This window comes from Anguilla rostrata, chromosome 4 (assembly GCF_018555375.3).
Source record: "Anguilla rostrata isolate EN2019 chromosome 4, ASM1855537v3, whole genome shotgun sequence".
Taxonomy (NCBI): Eukaryota; Metazoa; Chordata; class Actinopteri; order Anguilliformes; family Anguillidae; genus Anguilla; species Anguilla rostrata.
Window position 1 is genome coordinate 45,166,668 of NC_057936.1, and position 17,018 is coordinate 45,183,685.

At 44.2% G+C, this 17,018-nt stretch overlaps 1 protein-coding gene and 1 long non-coding RNA gene across 4 annotated transcripts in view; one reads left to right on the plus strand and one right to left on the minus strand.

Annotated features, from left to right (window-relative positions):
• gpc5b (glypican 5b) overlaps positions 1-17,018 on the plus strand; it is a 199,502-nt gene that overhangs the window by 80,761 nt on the left and 101,723 nt on the right. For 2 of the 3 annotated variants that reach the window (XM_064332734.1, XM_064332737.1), the window contains exons 4-6: positions 12,721-12,884; positions 13,310-13,369; positions 14,255-14,377. In XM_064332734.1, the coding sequence (XP_064188804.1) occupies positions 12,721-12,884; positions 13,310-13,369; positions 14,255-14,377 (347 nt within the window). The remainder of the gene's footprint in view (positions 1-12,720; positions 12,885-13,309; positions 13,370-14,254; positions 14,378-17,018) is intronic. The other variant, XM_064332736.1, reaches the window with a different exon arrangement.
• LOC135253448 (uncharacterized) lies at positions 7,246-8,853 on the minus strand. The gene is made up of 3 exons (XR_010329616.1): positions 8,773-8,853; positions 8,564-8,635; positions 7,246-7,535 (listed from the first exon to the last, which is right to left on the minus strand). It is a non-coding gene; the product is annotated as an uncharacterized LOC135253448 (long non-coding RNA).

A 17,018-nucleotide genomic window follows, 5' to 3' on the forward strand; every position in this document is an offset into this window, starting at 1 on the left:
AGGGGTGGATGCAGACCTTCCTGTTCGCTACCGCCAGGCATGCTCCTCAAATCGGTCCGATGCACTTGCAGCACTGGTCCATCTTGGTTGGTAGGAGCAATAGAGTAAATGACTCCTTGTTCCTCGGGCCGACGCACCACACGATATTGCGTGGAATCCCAGATGTCCTGGATTTTATTCCGCCCCCTCACAGCATGATTTCTGGTATAAAGCAGTTGGCCATCTTCCAAGTGGGAGTAGATCTCGCAGCTTCCGCTTGGAAGTCATTCGCTGCTGTACAAGGTCGTAGGCTTCCTCCAAGGACTCTTGGTGCTCCTGTATCCACTCCTCCACTGTACCATCATTCAGCTCATCGCCCCCTATCCCCAGCAAGAAATCAACTAATAAGTGGGGCTCTCGGCCAAACATCAAAAAATAGGGGCTTATACCAGTGGACTGATGGATGGTGGTGTTATAGGCGTAGGTTACCTTACGGTGCATGTCCACTGCAGCGTCGAAAGCAGCGCAATTTGACGCCTCCCATTAATTTCCTATGGGACAGCTGTAAATCTGCCCCGCAATGCATTTTGGTAGCGGCGCGCTGAAGCGACTGGTAGCAGCGCGACAAAAAAGTTGAGCAGAGTTTTGTGCAAATGAATCCGTCGAGCACGTTCCATTGAGCTAATCAGGTGAAGGCTGTGCTGCTGTTTCTTCAGCTGGCTAGCCAAAATCTTGTTCATTAAAAAAAGTTCCGTGCATTTTGAGGATGGAGGAGAAACTGATAATTTCTGTAGCTGCATTCCCGGTGTTATACGGGGTAGAGAGCAGCTATTACTAGCTTCTTGTTGCGGTCCATGGCAAGTTTGTGATATATTGGGATGTTATCTGGATTTAAATTCAGCAGCAAATTATCCGGTTTGATATACGATAGATAGCTAGCTTGTTAATATGGCACTAACTCCGCTAGCCCTAACCCAAAAACTAATGTTAATTTTATTCTGGTTATTCCACTCCTTTGCATGCTTGCATGAACGGGAACACATTTTCAGCAGGACTTCGTAACACCCACCAGTGCCCACCACATATTTTTTTTGACACGCCCCCAAGCAGCCAGGCGACGTGTCGACGCGCGATGTTTGACGCTGCAGTGGACATGCACCGTTAGAAAGATGGCGTGGCCAGCGCCTCTTCTGGTCAGGGGACAATGTGCGCAGTAGGTTGTGTAGAGTACGATTAAAACGCTCACATTGCCCATTACCTTGCGGATGATAAGGAGTGGTGCGACTTTTCTGGACCTTGTAGATCCTACACAGCTGCTTGAGCAAATTACTTTCAAAGTTTTGCCCCTGGTCAGAGTGGATGCGACAAGGGGGCCCAAAACGATGGAACCAGTGTTGCACCAAAGCATCAGCGACTGTGCTGGCCCTCTGGTCCTTTGTGGGGACAGCCTGAGTGTATTTAGAAAAAACGTCAGTTAACCCTCTGGGGTCGAGAGCTCCGCCGGCGGAGCTCGACAAGATGAAATTAACTTTCGTTTCTATTTGGATGATTAACTTCACGTGCTGTTATCATACAGACGCAACAAAAACATTGACAGAAACCTTAGAATCGCGACTTTCCAATGCGCCCATTGGCAAATAATATGAATTGTTTTAAATGTTCTAAATTTGATTAATTAGATCATGTATGCTTCGTTAAACTTTACTCATTACTATGTGAATTTCGCTCAGCAGGAAGTCCGCCCAAATCGCATTCACATGTTAGCAACATTATAATTACCCTCCATAGAAGGAGACTAAAGGAGGGGCGATGCGAGATCCATGTGAGAAATGCCAAGTCTGCGAAAGCGGGATAGAATGTCAAAGTGTCGCCTAATTCACTTCTTTTGAGGTGAACATTTAATTTAATTTTGGAAAATGGTCCGTCCGGAAGCCGACACTGATGAAGAGCGGTGTCATTTCGAACAGCGAACTGATCCAGCTGAGGATCAACTTCATGCGTAAGTATATTTCTTATGATCATATTGGTAAATATGTGTACTGTATTGCAACCTATCTGTGTGTTTGTAGGAATATCCAGTAATATGCGCGTTTGTAAATTCCCACACTACGAACGATTCGAACTATTGCATCTCAAAATTATAGGCTAGGCTCTCTGCGTCTGGTTGTGTTAGAAGTATCAGGTAGACTGTATGTTTTTCGATCATATTGGTAATAAATAGCCCGTGGCGTGGCTAGGATTCTAAAACTGATGTCCTCGCACAATCGATATTAGCATACTGTAAGTAAATTCGGGAAATAGCAATATAATAACCACTTAGCTAAACAGACCTAGCCTACTTCAGATTGAGGCATTGTTATTGATGAGTTGCATGTAGTTGAGCTGGAATAGCAATGTTTATTTAGTTTAGCTAATGTTGTTTCGTTGATAGCTTGCATTATTTGTAAATGTGTGCTGTATTGCATTCTCTGTGTGTTTGTAGGAATATTCACTAATATGCGCGCTTGTAAATTCCCACACTACGAATGATTCTAACCATTGCTTCTCAAAATTATAGGCTACCTCTCTGCGTCTGGTTGTGTTTGTTTGGTTCTTTGTTTGTATATGATGTAACCATGTCACATTTCCTAAGTTTTGTTTTCATTAGTTAGTGGTTTGCCCCTTTTTTGTAAAGCACATTTAATGTTCACCTGTTGAAGGAAATGTGCTATATAAATAAAGTTTGATTTGATGTCACATTTCCTAACAATTTTGTTTTTATCATATTTACAGAGATGCTGATCAGGAAACACGGCCTAGTTCACCACTAGCTAAGAGGCCACGCAAGCGTTGCAAGAGTACACCAGTCTCATCTCATCTTCCATGCGTATAGTTTGCTTCAATAAATGTTCTGAAAATCAAAAGATGTCTTTGTTTCTGTCTTCTAAATGGCTCACTGAGACTTTGTCTTTGTGGTGGGGAGGCATGCGGCCAGGTGTGAATAGCCTACTTAGCTGGCAGGTCGTTCTACCCAATGCATATTCATTACAGAAAGGCCATTTGCCCTCCCATTCTCACCTGATGTTGAAAAATATTAGTCACAACACTAACTTTTAGCAATGTATTTTATATTTCTCATTGGATTTGCTAAAATATTTTGTCATCTTTTGATACCCAAGACCTTGATGAACACATTTCAGTGACCAAAAGTCTTAGTCACAATTGTTCAGTGTGCTTTATTACAATATTCCTGTGCATGTTTAAAACTACTGTTTACAGTTTGTGTGTTTTTAGAGCTGTTTACAATCCACACATGATTATGACCTACTTACTGCTGCCATATTATTGTAGCTGAGCCTGTGCTGAAAACAAAGATATGAAACACTTTGGAATCACTGTATATAAAGTTGATGAAATTTACACAAATGTCAGAGCATCGCACAATCACCAGTGTGCCTCATTTTACCCTTAGACCCCAGAGGGTTAAAATGAGAACATTTTCTCTCCCATCGCTAGCAGTCTCGAGCACTGTAAAATCTATTGCCAGGACATCATGTGGATGTGATGACTGCAAACAATCTCTGGGTGGCTTGACCCTTGGCAGTTCCTCTTTGGCAAGGACACACCTCTCGCATTCCCGGCACCAATTCTCCACATCTCTGGCCATCCATGGCTAGTAGCAGCGGGCCCGCACCAGCTGCAGAGTTCTTTCAACATCTTGGTGCCCATGATCATCATAAAGGCTAGCAAAGACATTCTTCTGAAGGCACTGGGGTAGCACTAGCTGAAAGCTCACCTTACCTCCATCTGGGGCATGCATTTGGCGATATAGTCCCCCCTTCTTTTCCTCCAAACGGCTCCACTGACAGGATAGTTCTTTGGTGCGTTCTCCAAGTCTTAGCCTCTCAGCTGACCCAGGGGGATTTCTATGCTGCCAATATGGCAAGAATGGTCCAACCACTGGGTCCTGCTTCTGTAGAGCCACCAAGTCGGTCTGTGAATAGCCAGGGAGAACAGTCATCTCATCAGAGTGAACACCGGAAAAGAATCTCACTGGATCTTCTTCTCCACTTGACGGCTCATCGTCTGGTTCACTTGGATCTGCATACTGCCGAGATAGGGCATCAGCATTTCCATTTCTGGACCCTGGCCGATACTTATACTGGAAGTCGAAGGCAGCCAATTGGGAGACCCAACGCTGTTCCACTGCCCCCAGCTTTGCTGTATCCAGATGACATATCCAGAGGATTATTGTCAGTATAGACCGTACACTGTGAGCCCAACAAATACTCCCGGAATTTCTCGGTCACAGCCCACTTAAGGGCCAGAAATTCAAGCTTCATGGAGCTATAATTTTCCATGTTCTTTTCAGCAGGCCTGAGACCCCGGCTTGCAAATGCGATGGGCTTGACTTTGCCACCTTGTTCTTGAGAGAGCACTGCCCCGAGGCCCCCATGGCTAGCATCAATCTCCAGAATAAAAGGCTTTTGGAAGTTGGCGTATGCTAAAACAGAAGACAGAAGACAATGGCATTTTGGGGATCTTACCCTTTTTCCCAGGTGTGCTCAGCTGAGCCACCAAGTGGTGTAGCGGTGCAGCCATCTTCGCAAAGCCCCCCGTGAACCAGCGGTAATAGCTGGCAAACCCCAGAAAGGAATGAACTTCAGCCAGGTTAGTGGGACGCTTCCAATTTTTCACGGCAGCCACCTTCTCCGGGTCAGTACTGAGCGGAGACCACATGACCCAGATATTTAACTTCCCGCTGAAAAAATTTACATTTGGAATGCTTTACCTTCAACCTCTGATGGTGTAATCTGGAGAACACTTCTTCCAGCCTTTGGAGATGTTGTTGCACTGAAGACGAGAACACAATCACATCATCAAGGTATAACAAGACAGATTGATAGCGACAGTCTCCAAACCTACGCTCCATGAGGCACTGAAATGTACTGGGAGCATTGCACTGCCCAAAAGGCATACGATTGAATTCATATAACCCAAAGGGCGTGCAGAAAGCGGTTTTAGCTCGATCCTGTTCAACAACTTCTACCTGGCTGTAACCGCTGGCCAAATCCAAGGTCGAAAACCACTGGGCTCCAGTGAGGGTATCTAAAGATTCTTCAGTCCTCAGAAGAGGAAATGCATCTTTTCGGGTTCTTGCATTCAATTGGCGATAATCAACGCACATCCTGATTCCTCCATCCCTCTTCTGCACCAGTACGATGGGAGACGAGTAGGGGCTACTACTCTCTCTAATGATCTGGGCCTCTAAAAGTTGTTTAATGTGGGCCCTAACCACTTCATACTGAGCGGGAGGGATGCGACGGTAAGGCTGGCATACTGGGACATTGTCGAGCAAAGGGGCGACATAGCTCAGGAGGTAAGACCGATTGTCTGGCAGTCGGAGGGTTGCCGGTTCAAACCCCGCCCTGGGCATGTCGAAGTGTCCTTGAGCAAGACACCTAACCCCTAACTGCTCTGGTGAATGAGAGGCATCAAATGTAAAGAGCTTTGGATAAAAGCGATATATAAATGCAGTCCATTTACCATTTACCAATTTCATGGGTAATTAAATTAGTGCACCCAACATCAGTGTCATTCTTGGCAAATAATGTGCTGTACTTGTTTAAAAGAGCTTTAGCCTGTGCTTGCTCTATCTGGCTAAGACCATCCAAGGGTGTAAGATCAATATGTCTATTCTCAGTAGGGCCAGCAACATGGGAGACAAAAGCTGTGCACTCCTGTGTAAGTCTATCAACAGACAGCTCTACTTGTGGGTCACTGTTACGTAGTAGCCTAACCGTCTGTACCGTGCCCACTACTCTGCGAGGGGTCAGCCAAACATCAGAATTACCTACATTGGTGATGGGAATATAAACTAATCCCCTGTTTGCCATCACCAAGGAAGGAGAAATGAGCAGTCCCTCAGGGAAAAAACCCCCATTAGACTCAAGAGGTTCACGCAAAAATTCTAGCTGTTCTTGGGAGGGGACCTTAGGGCATGTAACAGGGACAAGTGATATGCTACCAGCAGAAACACAGATAGGCTTCTTACCCTGCACTCTGATGTGATGGGCTTCTGGAGAATTGACCACTGCCTCGGTCATCTGGCAGTGCCTTAGCGCCCGTCGAAAAGCCGGGGTCATTGACTGCACTGGGAGGGCTTGGAACAGATTGGCACCATGCTGCTCAAACAATTCATGATAATACTCATTAATTATATTCATCCCCAAGACACCAAGGATAGTTCTCTTTTTTTCATTCATTTGCAGATCAACAGAGTCCCTTACCACCAGAATACCCCTACGAGGCATACATTTACCCAGAATGGTGACATCACGTTCTACCTATCCTAAATATGGGATCTCTAGTCCATTTGCGGCCCTAAGACCCAACCATCCACATTCCTGCAGATCACAGCTTTTTAGATGTGCAAAATTAGCATTAAAACAGCTCTCTGTAATGGTTGTGACCATAGACCCAGTATCCAGTAATGACTGATCAGAGACACCCGCTATGATTACTTCAATGATGGGGCAGGTGCCAACAAGTTAGTTAAAGGCAATTGGGGGAGGCACCTTACTTGAGCCCAGGAGCCCATCTCCCAGTGTGTGGCTCTGCACACTGGGGGGCTCTAGTTTTCCGAATTCTCAACTGGATTAGACACTGGGGTAGCAGCGGGGCAGTAATGGGCGATATGATCAGGCTTATCACACCGAAGACAGATAGGCTTGCCATTGGAGGATCGTTTGAATTTAGGGACCCGATAGGTAGGCCGCTCATTATTTGACATGGTTCTCTGAGACCCAAGAGCTTTCATTACCAAGTGCTTTGAGTTCAGCCAGTTCTGAGTGTCCTGCACTGGTCGCTTCGCATGCAACATGGTTGGTATTTGTTTGGGCTTAGATTTAAATGATTGACTCTCTCCCTCTGATACCCACCGAATGGCCTCTTTACGCACCCGATGTAAGCACCAACCTGAATTCTGACATACCAACCCTTTTAATTCTCTGCTTAGCAGGCGGTCCCGGACACCCTCACAAAACTGGTCTCGGAGGACCGTCTGAGGGTTAGAGACAGTATTAGCATTACTCTGTTTAACCCGGTCCATCAAAATCATTAAAGCATGAGAATACTCCAGAAGGGACTCCCCCTCCTGTTGTTTACGGTTGAAAAATTTTCTCTGCAAAGAAATATGCGACTGTGAAGAACCATACAACTCTCTCAAAACTTTAAACATTTCAACATCACTATCATGTACAGTTGGAGGCTGAAATTTAATCTAGCTGATTATACACAAACAGGGCTTTTTCTCTTTGAGAAAATTGTTTGGTTTGAACATGACTTTCAACCCCTTCAATCCAATCTTCTATAGCAAGAGAGTCGGCCCGATCGAGGCACCCAGAGAACTTGGGGCAATTACGGTCTTGCTGAAGGTACACAACTCGCTTCCTCTCTGAATCAACCGCCATAGGCCCACTGTCCGGCTGAGATGCTGTTACAAGTCCCTCATTTTCTGTCCTTAACTGTTCCAGCTGCTCCTCCAGTTCCTTGATTCGGTCCTCCGTTGTCTGGACCTGTAGATAAACTTCGGGCAGAAAAGAGTAGAAGGCACTGGATCTGCTCGGCAACTGAGGTGGTGGCCCACCGCTGCTCTTACTGTCCCTTTACACAATATGAACAAAATGATATAAAAAAACAAAACAGTCTGGCTACTTCCCACTTCTATTATTGCTCTCCACACAATCCAAACACAAGATAATGATCCTGCCGGTTACGCCAAATTGTAGTGCCGCGTATTTGGCTACTTGACTACACAACTCTTTAGTTTAGTGAGTTAAAGAGAACTTCATTACTACAGACAGGGGTTACCCAAGGCAGTTGTCAAATAAATGACATACTACAGATTGATGGAAAAAATACAAAAATTGTTTTATTATTACAAAGTGAAAAGAGCAATAAATGGCAATTCATTAAACACGGATAGACTAAATACGTTGCCAAGACTGTTACAAGCAAGTGGGCTGGCGGCCTACACTGCTAGCTCTAAGGAGAATTATATTATATGGTGAAATCACACGCCAGGCTTCAATACGCAAGGCACACTATCATAGTACTAACAGTGAAGTAAATAGCTTTAGTTACAAATCCAAAGATTCAAACTATGTCAAACCACATGTGTGTTTCAGCATTTAGCACACACTAGGTCTCCTATTACATGCTAGCAACACTGGCCGCCAGCATCACCAACCTGCTTGGGGAAGTGGCACAGACACAAGAAACAAAGATTTATCAAACGAACAAATAAACATTAAAAAAAAACGTTAATCCGCCTGGGAAAACACAGTTTTCTTTACACTTCCACAAGCAATGTTACGAGGCGGATTAACAGAAACAAAAAACAAAGATCCGAAATTAAACAAACAAAACATCGCCCAAAAGTAACCAGAACATACTCAAACTTGGGACATTTAACAAACAGTAAGAGCAGCGATAGACCTGCGGACTTCAGCAATATCTCTAACAAACACATTCATTGTTACCCGTATTCATTTAGTTAAAACTGCACTTCTAAAAAAAGAAGAAAAAAAAAACAAGTGCATACCTGATTTTCTGGCACAATTACATTTACTCGTCCAGCAGCTACCAATACCATCCGCGTCAGTCACGTTAATGCCTGATAAAAAAAATGCATAAAAATAGACATCACTTACAGACATACACTGCTTTGGTTACGCACATACAAATAACACTACATAAATACAAACAGGGTAAAAGATCACTTTCAGCGAACAGTATTAAAAGTGTGCTCACCAGGACTGATATCCTACCAGCCTACACAAACACCGAACCACGCAACCCGGAAGTGGTCGGCTTGACAAGCTCGTCAAACAAAGCTGTAGTTCCCTTAGCGCTTACCACGGGTTTTATATGCTATGGAACTACAGCTTTCTCATTACAGTTCTATCCCCAACAGCTGTAAACTGTCACCGTTTATCTGATGCCACGGGTTACACTTTGGTTGCAGCTGCACCGAATGTCTGAGTTCAGCAATCTCGGCACGCCGGCGTGCCGACCACAAGGGGCTTTGCACTAAGAGGTTAAGGAATAGCGGTTCTGTCAACTCTGATTTTATTTCTTTGGTCTCCACGGGAGGTCTTCTGCATTCGGGGCTGAAGCCAGCCTGATTTTACAGTACTTTAGGGGACTGAAAGTCAAACGGCTTTTTGGGGCGATGTAGCTGCATGCCAAAGTAAACTCCAGCCTTAGCCACTCATATTTCATTTCTTTTATTACCCTTTTTTTATTCCCTTACAAAATGAACAGTAAATGACTCAGACATTGCAGTTCCCAGTAGTTCAGAATGTTCTTGTTTGCAGTGGAATTCCCGGGAGGGAAATTCAACTTTGAAATGATATATTCTATTGTGATGATTCTACTGTTTTCCTTCCTTAGCTGATTTAGATCAATGAAGGACTGCAGCAGCCCTGATGTTCAGCTTCCCTTTGATGAATGGCTCATCTGCATGTGGTTGTCCTGCAGTCCCATTCATATTTCCCACAAAGTATTTATGTCTCAGTCTTGAGTCTTACATTCTTCAGTGAGTTACACAAAACCTGAGCTTGACAGTGGAAAAAAAAAATCAAGGTGTAGAGCAGGAATACAAATCTGGCCCTCGGGGCCAGTAGTGCAGCTGGTTTTCATTCCTCTCCTCCAGTCAGGGACTGATTTAAACCTGATTCACCAGGTGAGGGTTATATCTGGCCAATCAATGGCATTATTGGACTATGGACTACCAGGGAGTGGAGAAAACCAGCAGTACTGCTGAACTTTAGGGCCAGATTTGAGTTCCCCTGGTGTAGAGCACTGGTGGTGGCATGCTGTGTTCTGGTTGTCCTTGGTACACCCAGTTTTTGATTGGTACAAATCGGAGGTACCGCCCTCCCTTTCTACTACTGGTGTAGACTATGTCAATATGAAACACTAGTGGGAGCTCAGCCACACTGCTCTGTGGGAGGCATTGATTAAGGAGACGGAGCCCTGACAGGTTACTACCTGTGGGCAGGTAGGCCTTAACAGTGGAGGCCTACAGTGCCCCATAGGGCCTTCCTGTGCCTCACTCTGTGTATGGATTATCATTCAGGGGCTTTGATTGCACCAAAGTCCATTTTAGAGAGATCCTGGAGGATGGCTTCATGATGTAATTCTCCTTTAGAGAAGAGAAAGCAGGACAGACACAGAGAGATGATCACCTTTACACAAAATCAGACAAGCATTTAACTCTTGGCTCAAGTATTTCCATTAACATTCAAATATGAAATGTTCGTCAGTGTCAAACCTCTTCTTGTCAAACCTCTTCCTAGACTCAGATCAGTCATCCGAACTGACGTCATTCCTTGTTCTCCCCCTCACCGACTGCACATACGCAGTGCAGCGAACAGAAACAGAAATAAAACATTTATAATAAAACTATGACATTAAATGAGAAATTAAGCATTCACATTTTTCTGTTTGAATGGAAATATGTTTTTTCTTCAGTTTTTTCCCCCTCCTGTTAAAAGTTCTGTGAACCTTGGCGGTGGTACGGGTCTGATCAAGCAGTACCGCTCCCTGCCCTGCCCGCTCATTGGGTGTTTGTTGGTACAGCAGAGCTCTGACCCAGCGAACTGCTCAGGGTCCTTCTCTCCTGTACTCACTAAAGCAAAGGGGCTGGCAGCTATTTCACTGGAGGTCTGGTGTGTGTGTGTGTGTGCAGGTTTTTTTTTCCAGCAGGCTCATTAATCAATTAATTAATTCTATTTATTGACCAATGTCGTTTGCTCATCAATTACATTGTTAAAAATTTTATACACTCTCAGAAGAAAGGGTTCAAACTCCGCACAACCTGTTACGTACATTCTTTTGCAAAGTTTAATTAGGGCTTTAAAATTTCTTTACTCAGAGTGTAATTTTAGGAACAATGATTAGAACAGATTATTTCAGCTTTAATTCACTTTATCAGAATTCCAGTGAGTCAGCAGTTTACATACACCAAGTTGACTGTCTCTTTAAACAGTCTGGAAGATTCCAGAAATTTACGTAATTTTTAGAAGCTTCTGATTTGCCAATTGTCATAATTAGGAGTTAATTAGGAGTTAATTGGCACCTGTGGCTGTATTTAAGGGCCTACCTTTAGAGCCACTGCTTTTTTGCCTTTGATACCATGGGAAAATCCAAGCAACTCAGCTAAAACTTCAGAAAAATTGTGGACTTCCACAAGTCTGGTTCCTCCTTAGGTGCAATTTCCAATCAACTGAAGGTACCACGAGCATCTACAAACAATTGTATGCAAATATAAAAATCTTGGGACCACACAGACACTGCATCGTTCAAGAAGGGGGCACAAAGGAACTCCCAGGGCTGACTGAACTTTGGTCCAAAAGGTTCAACTGAACCCCAAGACAACAACAAAGGAACTGGTGAAGGAATTGGAGGCATCATGTACTAAAGTATCTACATCCACCATTAAGAGAATCCTACATTGCCATGGCCTGAAAAGCTGTCGCACAAGGAAGAAGCCCCTACTCTAAGATGGAATTAAAAATCCAGAATGAAGTTTGCAGGTGATCTCCAGGATGGAGACCTAGCCTTTTGGATGAGTGTTCTCTGGTCAGATGAAACAAAAATTGAATTGCTGGGCCATAATGATCAGCGCTATGTATGGTGGAAAAAGGGTGAGGCCTTTAATCCAAAGATCACCATCCCAACTGTGAAGCATGGGGGTGGCAGCATCATGTTCTGGGGGTGTTTTTCTGGAAAAGGGACTTGTGCATTTCAGAAAATAGATGGCAATAGATGGATTATTTAGAAATACTGAAGCAACAGCTCAAGACATCAGCTAGAAAGTTAAAACTTGGTCGCAACTGGGTCTTCCAGCAGGACAATGATCCTAAGCATACCTCCAAAGTTGTAACAAAATGGCTTAAAGACAACAAAGTGAAAGTATTGGAGTGGCCATCACAAAGCCCTGACCTGAATCCCATTGAAAATGAACAAGGAGGCCCACAAATCTGACTGAGTTACACCAGTTCTGTCAGGAGGAATGGGAGAGAATTTCGGCAAAGTATTTTGAGAAGCTTGTGGAAGGCTACCCCAAGCGTTTGATTCAAGCAATTAAAAGGCAATGCCACCAAATACTAACAAAGTTTATGTAAACTTTTGACCCTCTGAAAATCTGACATAGTACATAAAAGCTGAAAAATTTGTCTCTTAGCTATTATTTTGAAATGACCTCTTATGGAAATAAAGTAGATACATTTCCTGTGTAAAGTCAGTTAGGGCGTGGTAACATGAAATGAGTGGAGTTGTGAAAAACTGAGTTTGAATGTCTTTAGGTGTATGTACAATTTTGGCCTCAACTGTAATTGGGTTCTCCTATGGAGACAAACTAAATAAACCTTTTTATGAGTGTTTAGAGACACAAGAACTGTCTTAAATTGTCTATCATGAACTCAAGATACTGAACAAAAATGAAAGATCATGGACTGTAACTGCGCTGCTTAAATAACTAAGAGCAGAAGTTTACACGAAATCCAGAAACAGCTGCGAGTGGTTTTTGGATATATGCTTGATGGCGCATTTTTACTGTTTATCCTGGTACTCATTCTATATAGTTTTTTAACCCTTCTTGTTCCCCATGTCAGTCTCTCTGCCAGTCAGACATCCCTGCCCAGACCACCATAAAATGCTCAAGCTGTGTATTTGTGCCCCCTCCCCCCCCAGGTGGACAAGGTGTGCGGGCAGTTCACAGAGGTGGCACCTGCTACCACCACGTGCCCTCCCCCCGTGACAGTGACCACAGCAACCTCCGCCTCCGTCCCTGCTTCGACCACCTCGCCCCCATCTTTCGGTCAGCCCCAGCAGGGACAACTGGCACACATGAGAAGGTAAGCAGGCATGGCAGCCGCATAAATATAAGATACATTCACACATTTGTTCTCTTTTGATTGCTGTGCTATGCAATACATATGAGCGATTAGCAAAAAGGAATGGTTTGGAACCAGGTGATTTTTAAAAAAATTTGTTTACACACCCCACTGAAAACTAAATGTAGAATGGGATTCTCATTTTATTCAAAATAAGTATGCTAAAAGGCATCTCCCTCGCCAGAGCCATGTCTCTGCATGCCGCACAATCAACTTTTCTTTTCCAGGTCAACGGTGCGACTCTTGTTTTTCTTTTCCTTTGTTTGGTTTCGTTGTCTTTATTTTTTCTACTCTCTCTCTTTTATCTCCCTCCTCCCATTCCTGCATCCCTCCCGCTTGCATCGACTGATCCCCCCTCTCTTCCCTGCCGAATGACTCCTCCCCAGCTCCCTGCCTCTGAAACCTTCCAAGAATGATAAACCTAGAAGTCTGAAAAAAATGTTTAGGTAAGCATGGATCCTGCGAGCCTGTCTGTCACTCTCATTTAACCCGTGTCACATGTCCAACCCTTGACATGTTCCTTTAAGCATCTTCTGGCTGTGTATTCGTGTGTGTGTGTGTATGTGCTTGCGTGTGTGGCCAAATGTATGTGTGTGTGTGTGTGTGTGTGTGTGTGAGCACATGTGTATCTGTGTTTATGTACACGTGTGCACAGGTGATGGCCCAGGTAGACTCATCAAAAGGAAATGTAATGTCAGTCACTTGTCAGTCAATGTAACAGTCTAAATGCAATGCATACAAATATGCATGAAATGCTTTCTTGCATATATGCCCGTTCCAGCTCATTTTCTAATGTACATTTTATAAAATTAGTTAACATTTTTGTTATAGTAAGACAAAGGGATGGAAATGCAATGTTCCCATGGCATGGATTAATGAGGTCCCGTTTGCTCTGTGACCCCTTTTGACCCCAGTTTTGTTGCTCAGGGTGGCCTTAGAAACTGCATGTTCAAATTATGCCATTGACTGTCTGAAATAACAAATTTCCTTGCAGACATTCATTAATCATGTTTACAGTCTCCTCCGTGTATCTGTCTCTCATGTGTGTAAATGTTTCAGTGCCCAAGATACTGTACATATCTGTCCATGCAACAGGACCACTGGCTCCCTGCTGTTTATTTGAATACAGGAGGTAGACAGCCATTCTGTGCACTCAAATAGAAACTTTCCTTCAGTAGATACAACACTGCTTGTGCCTTGTGGAGGACAAAATGAGGGTGTGAGAGACACTTTTTCTTTCTGTCTCACTCACTTGTGCACTGTCTCTCTCTCTTTCTCTCTCTCACACACACACACACACACATACACACCTTTTACCATCTGTGCTGCAGGGAGTTCATGGGCTACATCCAGCGCTACAAGTCGTTCTTCGCGGCGCTTCCTGAGATGCTATGTGAGGGGGAGATGGTGGTGGACGACTTCTCCTGCTGGAGCGGGGAGGACGTGGTGCAGAGGTATAACAGACAAACTGCTACAGGCCATAACAGGAAATGCCTACTCAAACTATCGCGCCTAATTTAAGAAGATCTTTTTTTATTTTATTTTAAATAAAAACTGCATTGTGAGTGCCGTTGTAGGTTTTTTAACATTTGTCTTTAACTTTGGCTTGTGAATAAACACATGCATACATTCAAATGTCAGGAAAGTAAATCTAAAATAGAACATTCAGTGTGTTTGGTGGGTAAATGTTAATTGAATCCAGCCTTACCTGTGTGGCGGAGTTAATATAATCATTGCCTTGACAGGCTCTGTTTGATTCTGAAGATCAAACGTTGTTTTTCCTGCAAGTTTTACTTGTCTAACTGTGGCTTGCCATAGCTAATTTATGTGTTGGCAGACTGAGGGCAGGAGTAGGTATTGTCAGTGTTCACGGATAGTGTGAGATTGCTGCAAATACCACGGCAAATACTTTAGCTGCAGCTGCATATATGATGAGCAGGGTGCACTGAGAGAGCTGGGACTCCTGGAATACCCTGTGGAGTCCTGCGCTTCTCTTACACCCTCACATGGAGAAATCATTTCTTTGCACATTATGGGCTGGAAAGGCGCTGATTTCCAATGAGCCAATCTGCCGGGTGTGCTCCTTTGTTGGATATTTAGAAAGTGCCAGAGATATAAGACTGTCACAGGTCAAATCATAATAACAGTGCTTTTTGTTAGATTTTTTTTTTCTTTTTCTTTTTTGTTTTGTTTTGCTTGGTGGTCTGGTCTGCACCCTCGGCTCGGGTTACCATGGATGCTTAAATCTGGCCTGTGCTGAAGGTCAGCTGAACTGATGGGAGAAGCTTAGAATAAGCTTAAAATAAGCCCATTTTTGTTTTCATGACCATCAGTCATTGTGCATTGTACTATTACAGCTGTGTGTTTTACATATGTCACACATGGGAAAACCTGTTAAGATTTTTTAAAAATAACACCCTCGCCACTCCTTAGTTTCAGATCCATCCTGTCTCATCTTGATTTATGGGGTTGGCCCCCGCTCACAGGACTAAAAGGACCCCGCGCACCCCATGCCACTGGAGACCCATCCAAAAAAAATGTTCCCACCATGTTATTGTTTAGATTTTTTTTTACCGCTCTTCGTACGTGGTTGTTCCCAGCTGAATGGGGCAAAATAACAAACACTCCTGATGGATTTGGCTCTTTTATCTTTGTCTCCGCTATTAATGTTAGCCAGACCCGCCAAAGGGAATACTCGCATTGCCGAAGATGAGCACAGAATGTGACCCAGGCTGAGGAACAAACGTTTCCACTGCGGGTGAAACGCTGGAGCACCATTATGACATTGCAGCAGTGCTACAGCAGTGCATTGATGTTGTTTGTTGGGCAGAACGTGCAGAAGTCTCCTTGTGGCGTCTGCACGTTACAGTTCTTAGCCTGTTGGGTATCGCATCACCGGAGTAATCATTTTTTGCATTTGCAGTGTAGTAGGAATAAATGTGAGGAGATGGATGGTTGCTTGCTTTTCTTGGGTGCAGCTGTTTTTTTGTTCTGACTGGCCAATGCCACAAAGATGCTTTGCTCAAGAAGAGAGGACGTCTGACTGTCCGGAAAATGGGATATTGTGTCCAGCAATGGTTTCCAATCCTGTTCCTAGAGACCCTTCACTCCATCCCTAATAAAGCACACCTCGTTCAACAGCTTGGGATCTCATTGAGCTGCTAATTAGTAGAATCAGGTGTGTCAAATTAGGATTGGAGTGAAAACCTACAGGCTGGCTGATTTTCAGGAACAGGGTTGGAAACCACTGGTGTTGCATACATTATAATCACAGCTAGCAGGGACATGGCAGGTGGTGTGTTGGGAAGTCAAGTCCTTGATTTTGAAGTCAAAGATTTGATGTTTTCAACAGAATTTCTTTACGTATGTTTTAGTCATTGTTACAGAAATGGTGTGATGGAATGTAAGTTGGGACTTCATGTAGGGAAGCTGTTATGGTTGTACATTGTGTACTGTACATTATAGATATTGCCCTCAATAATAAGGGCTTCCACCCCACCATTACATGAATTCCCTCGACAGTATCATAGTGCTGGAATGTGGAATGTACAGGAAAGAGAGTAAATGAATAGAAAGAGCAAAAGAGTAGAGTGAGAGATATTCATGGGATGCCCTTTTCCTCCTGGATCCTGTGACAGGGCACCCCTCTCATCCCTGTGCTTTTGGGGAGTGAGGGGGAGAATGTATCTGTCCTATAGGATAAGGGGGGAGTTTGGGGGGAAATTGTCCATTGTGAAGGGGAGCCCACAGCAGGACTGAGGCTCAGTCCTGCTGTGGGACCCCAAAGCTGGGAAACAATTGCTCTCCTATTGAGCCTCTGTGGGAAAATACAAACCCCGGGGACGAGCCACCCCACCAATCACAACACAGGTCAGCGCTCGCCCAGTGCCCAGGAAGACACCCATGGCCTGAGATAATCTCTTAGCACGTGTGGAGACAAAGGCCATAGTTTCACATACTCACACATTCAGGCCCTGCACCCTCCCACCCCCTCTCTCCCCTGTCCCTCTCTTCCTCTCTTTCCCTCTCATTCTCTCCTGTGCTCCCTTTCCCCCTCTCCCCTGTCCCTATCTTCCTCTCTCTTTCCCTCTCATT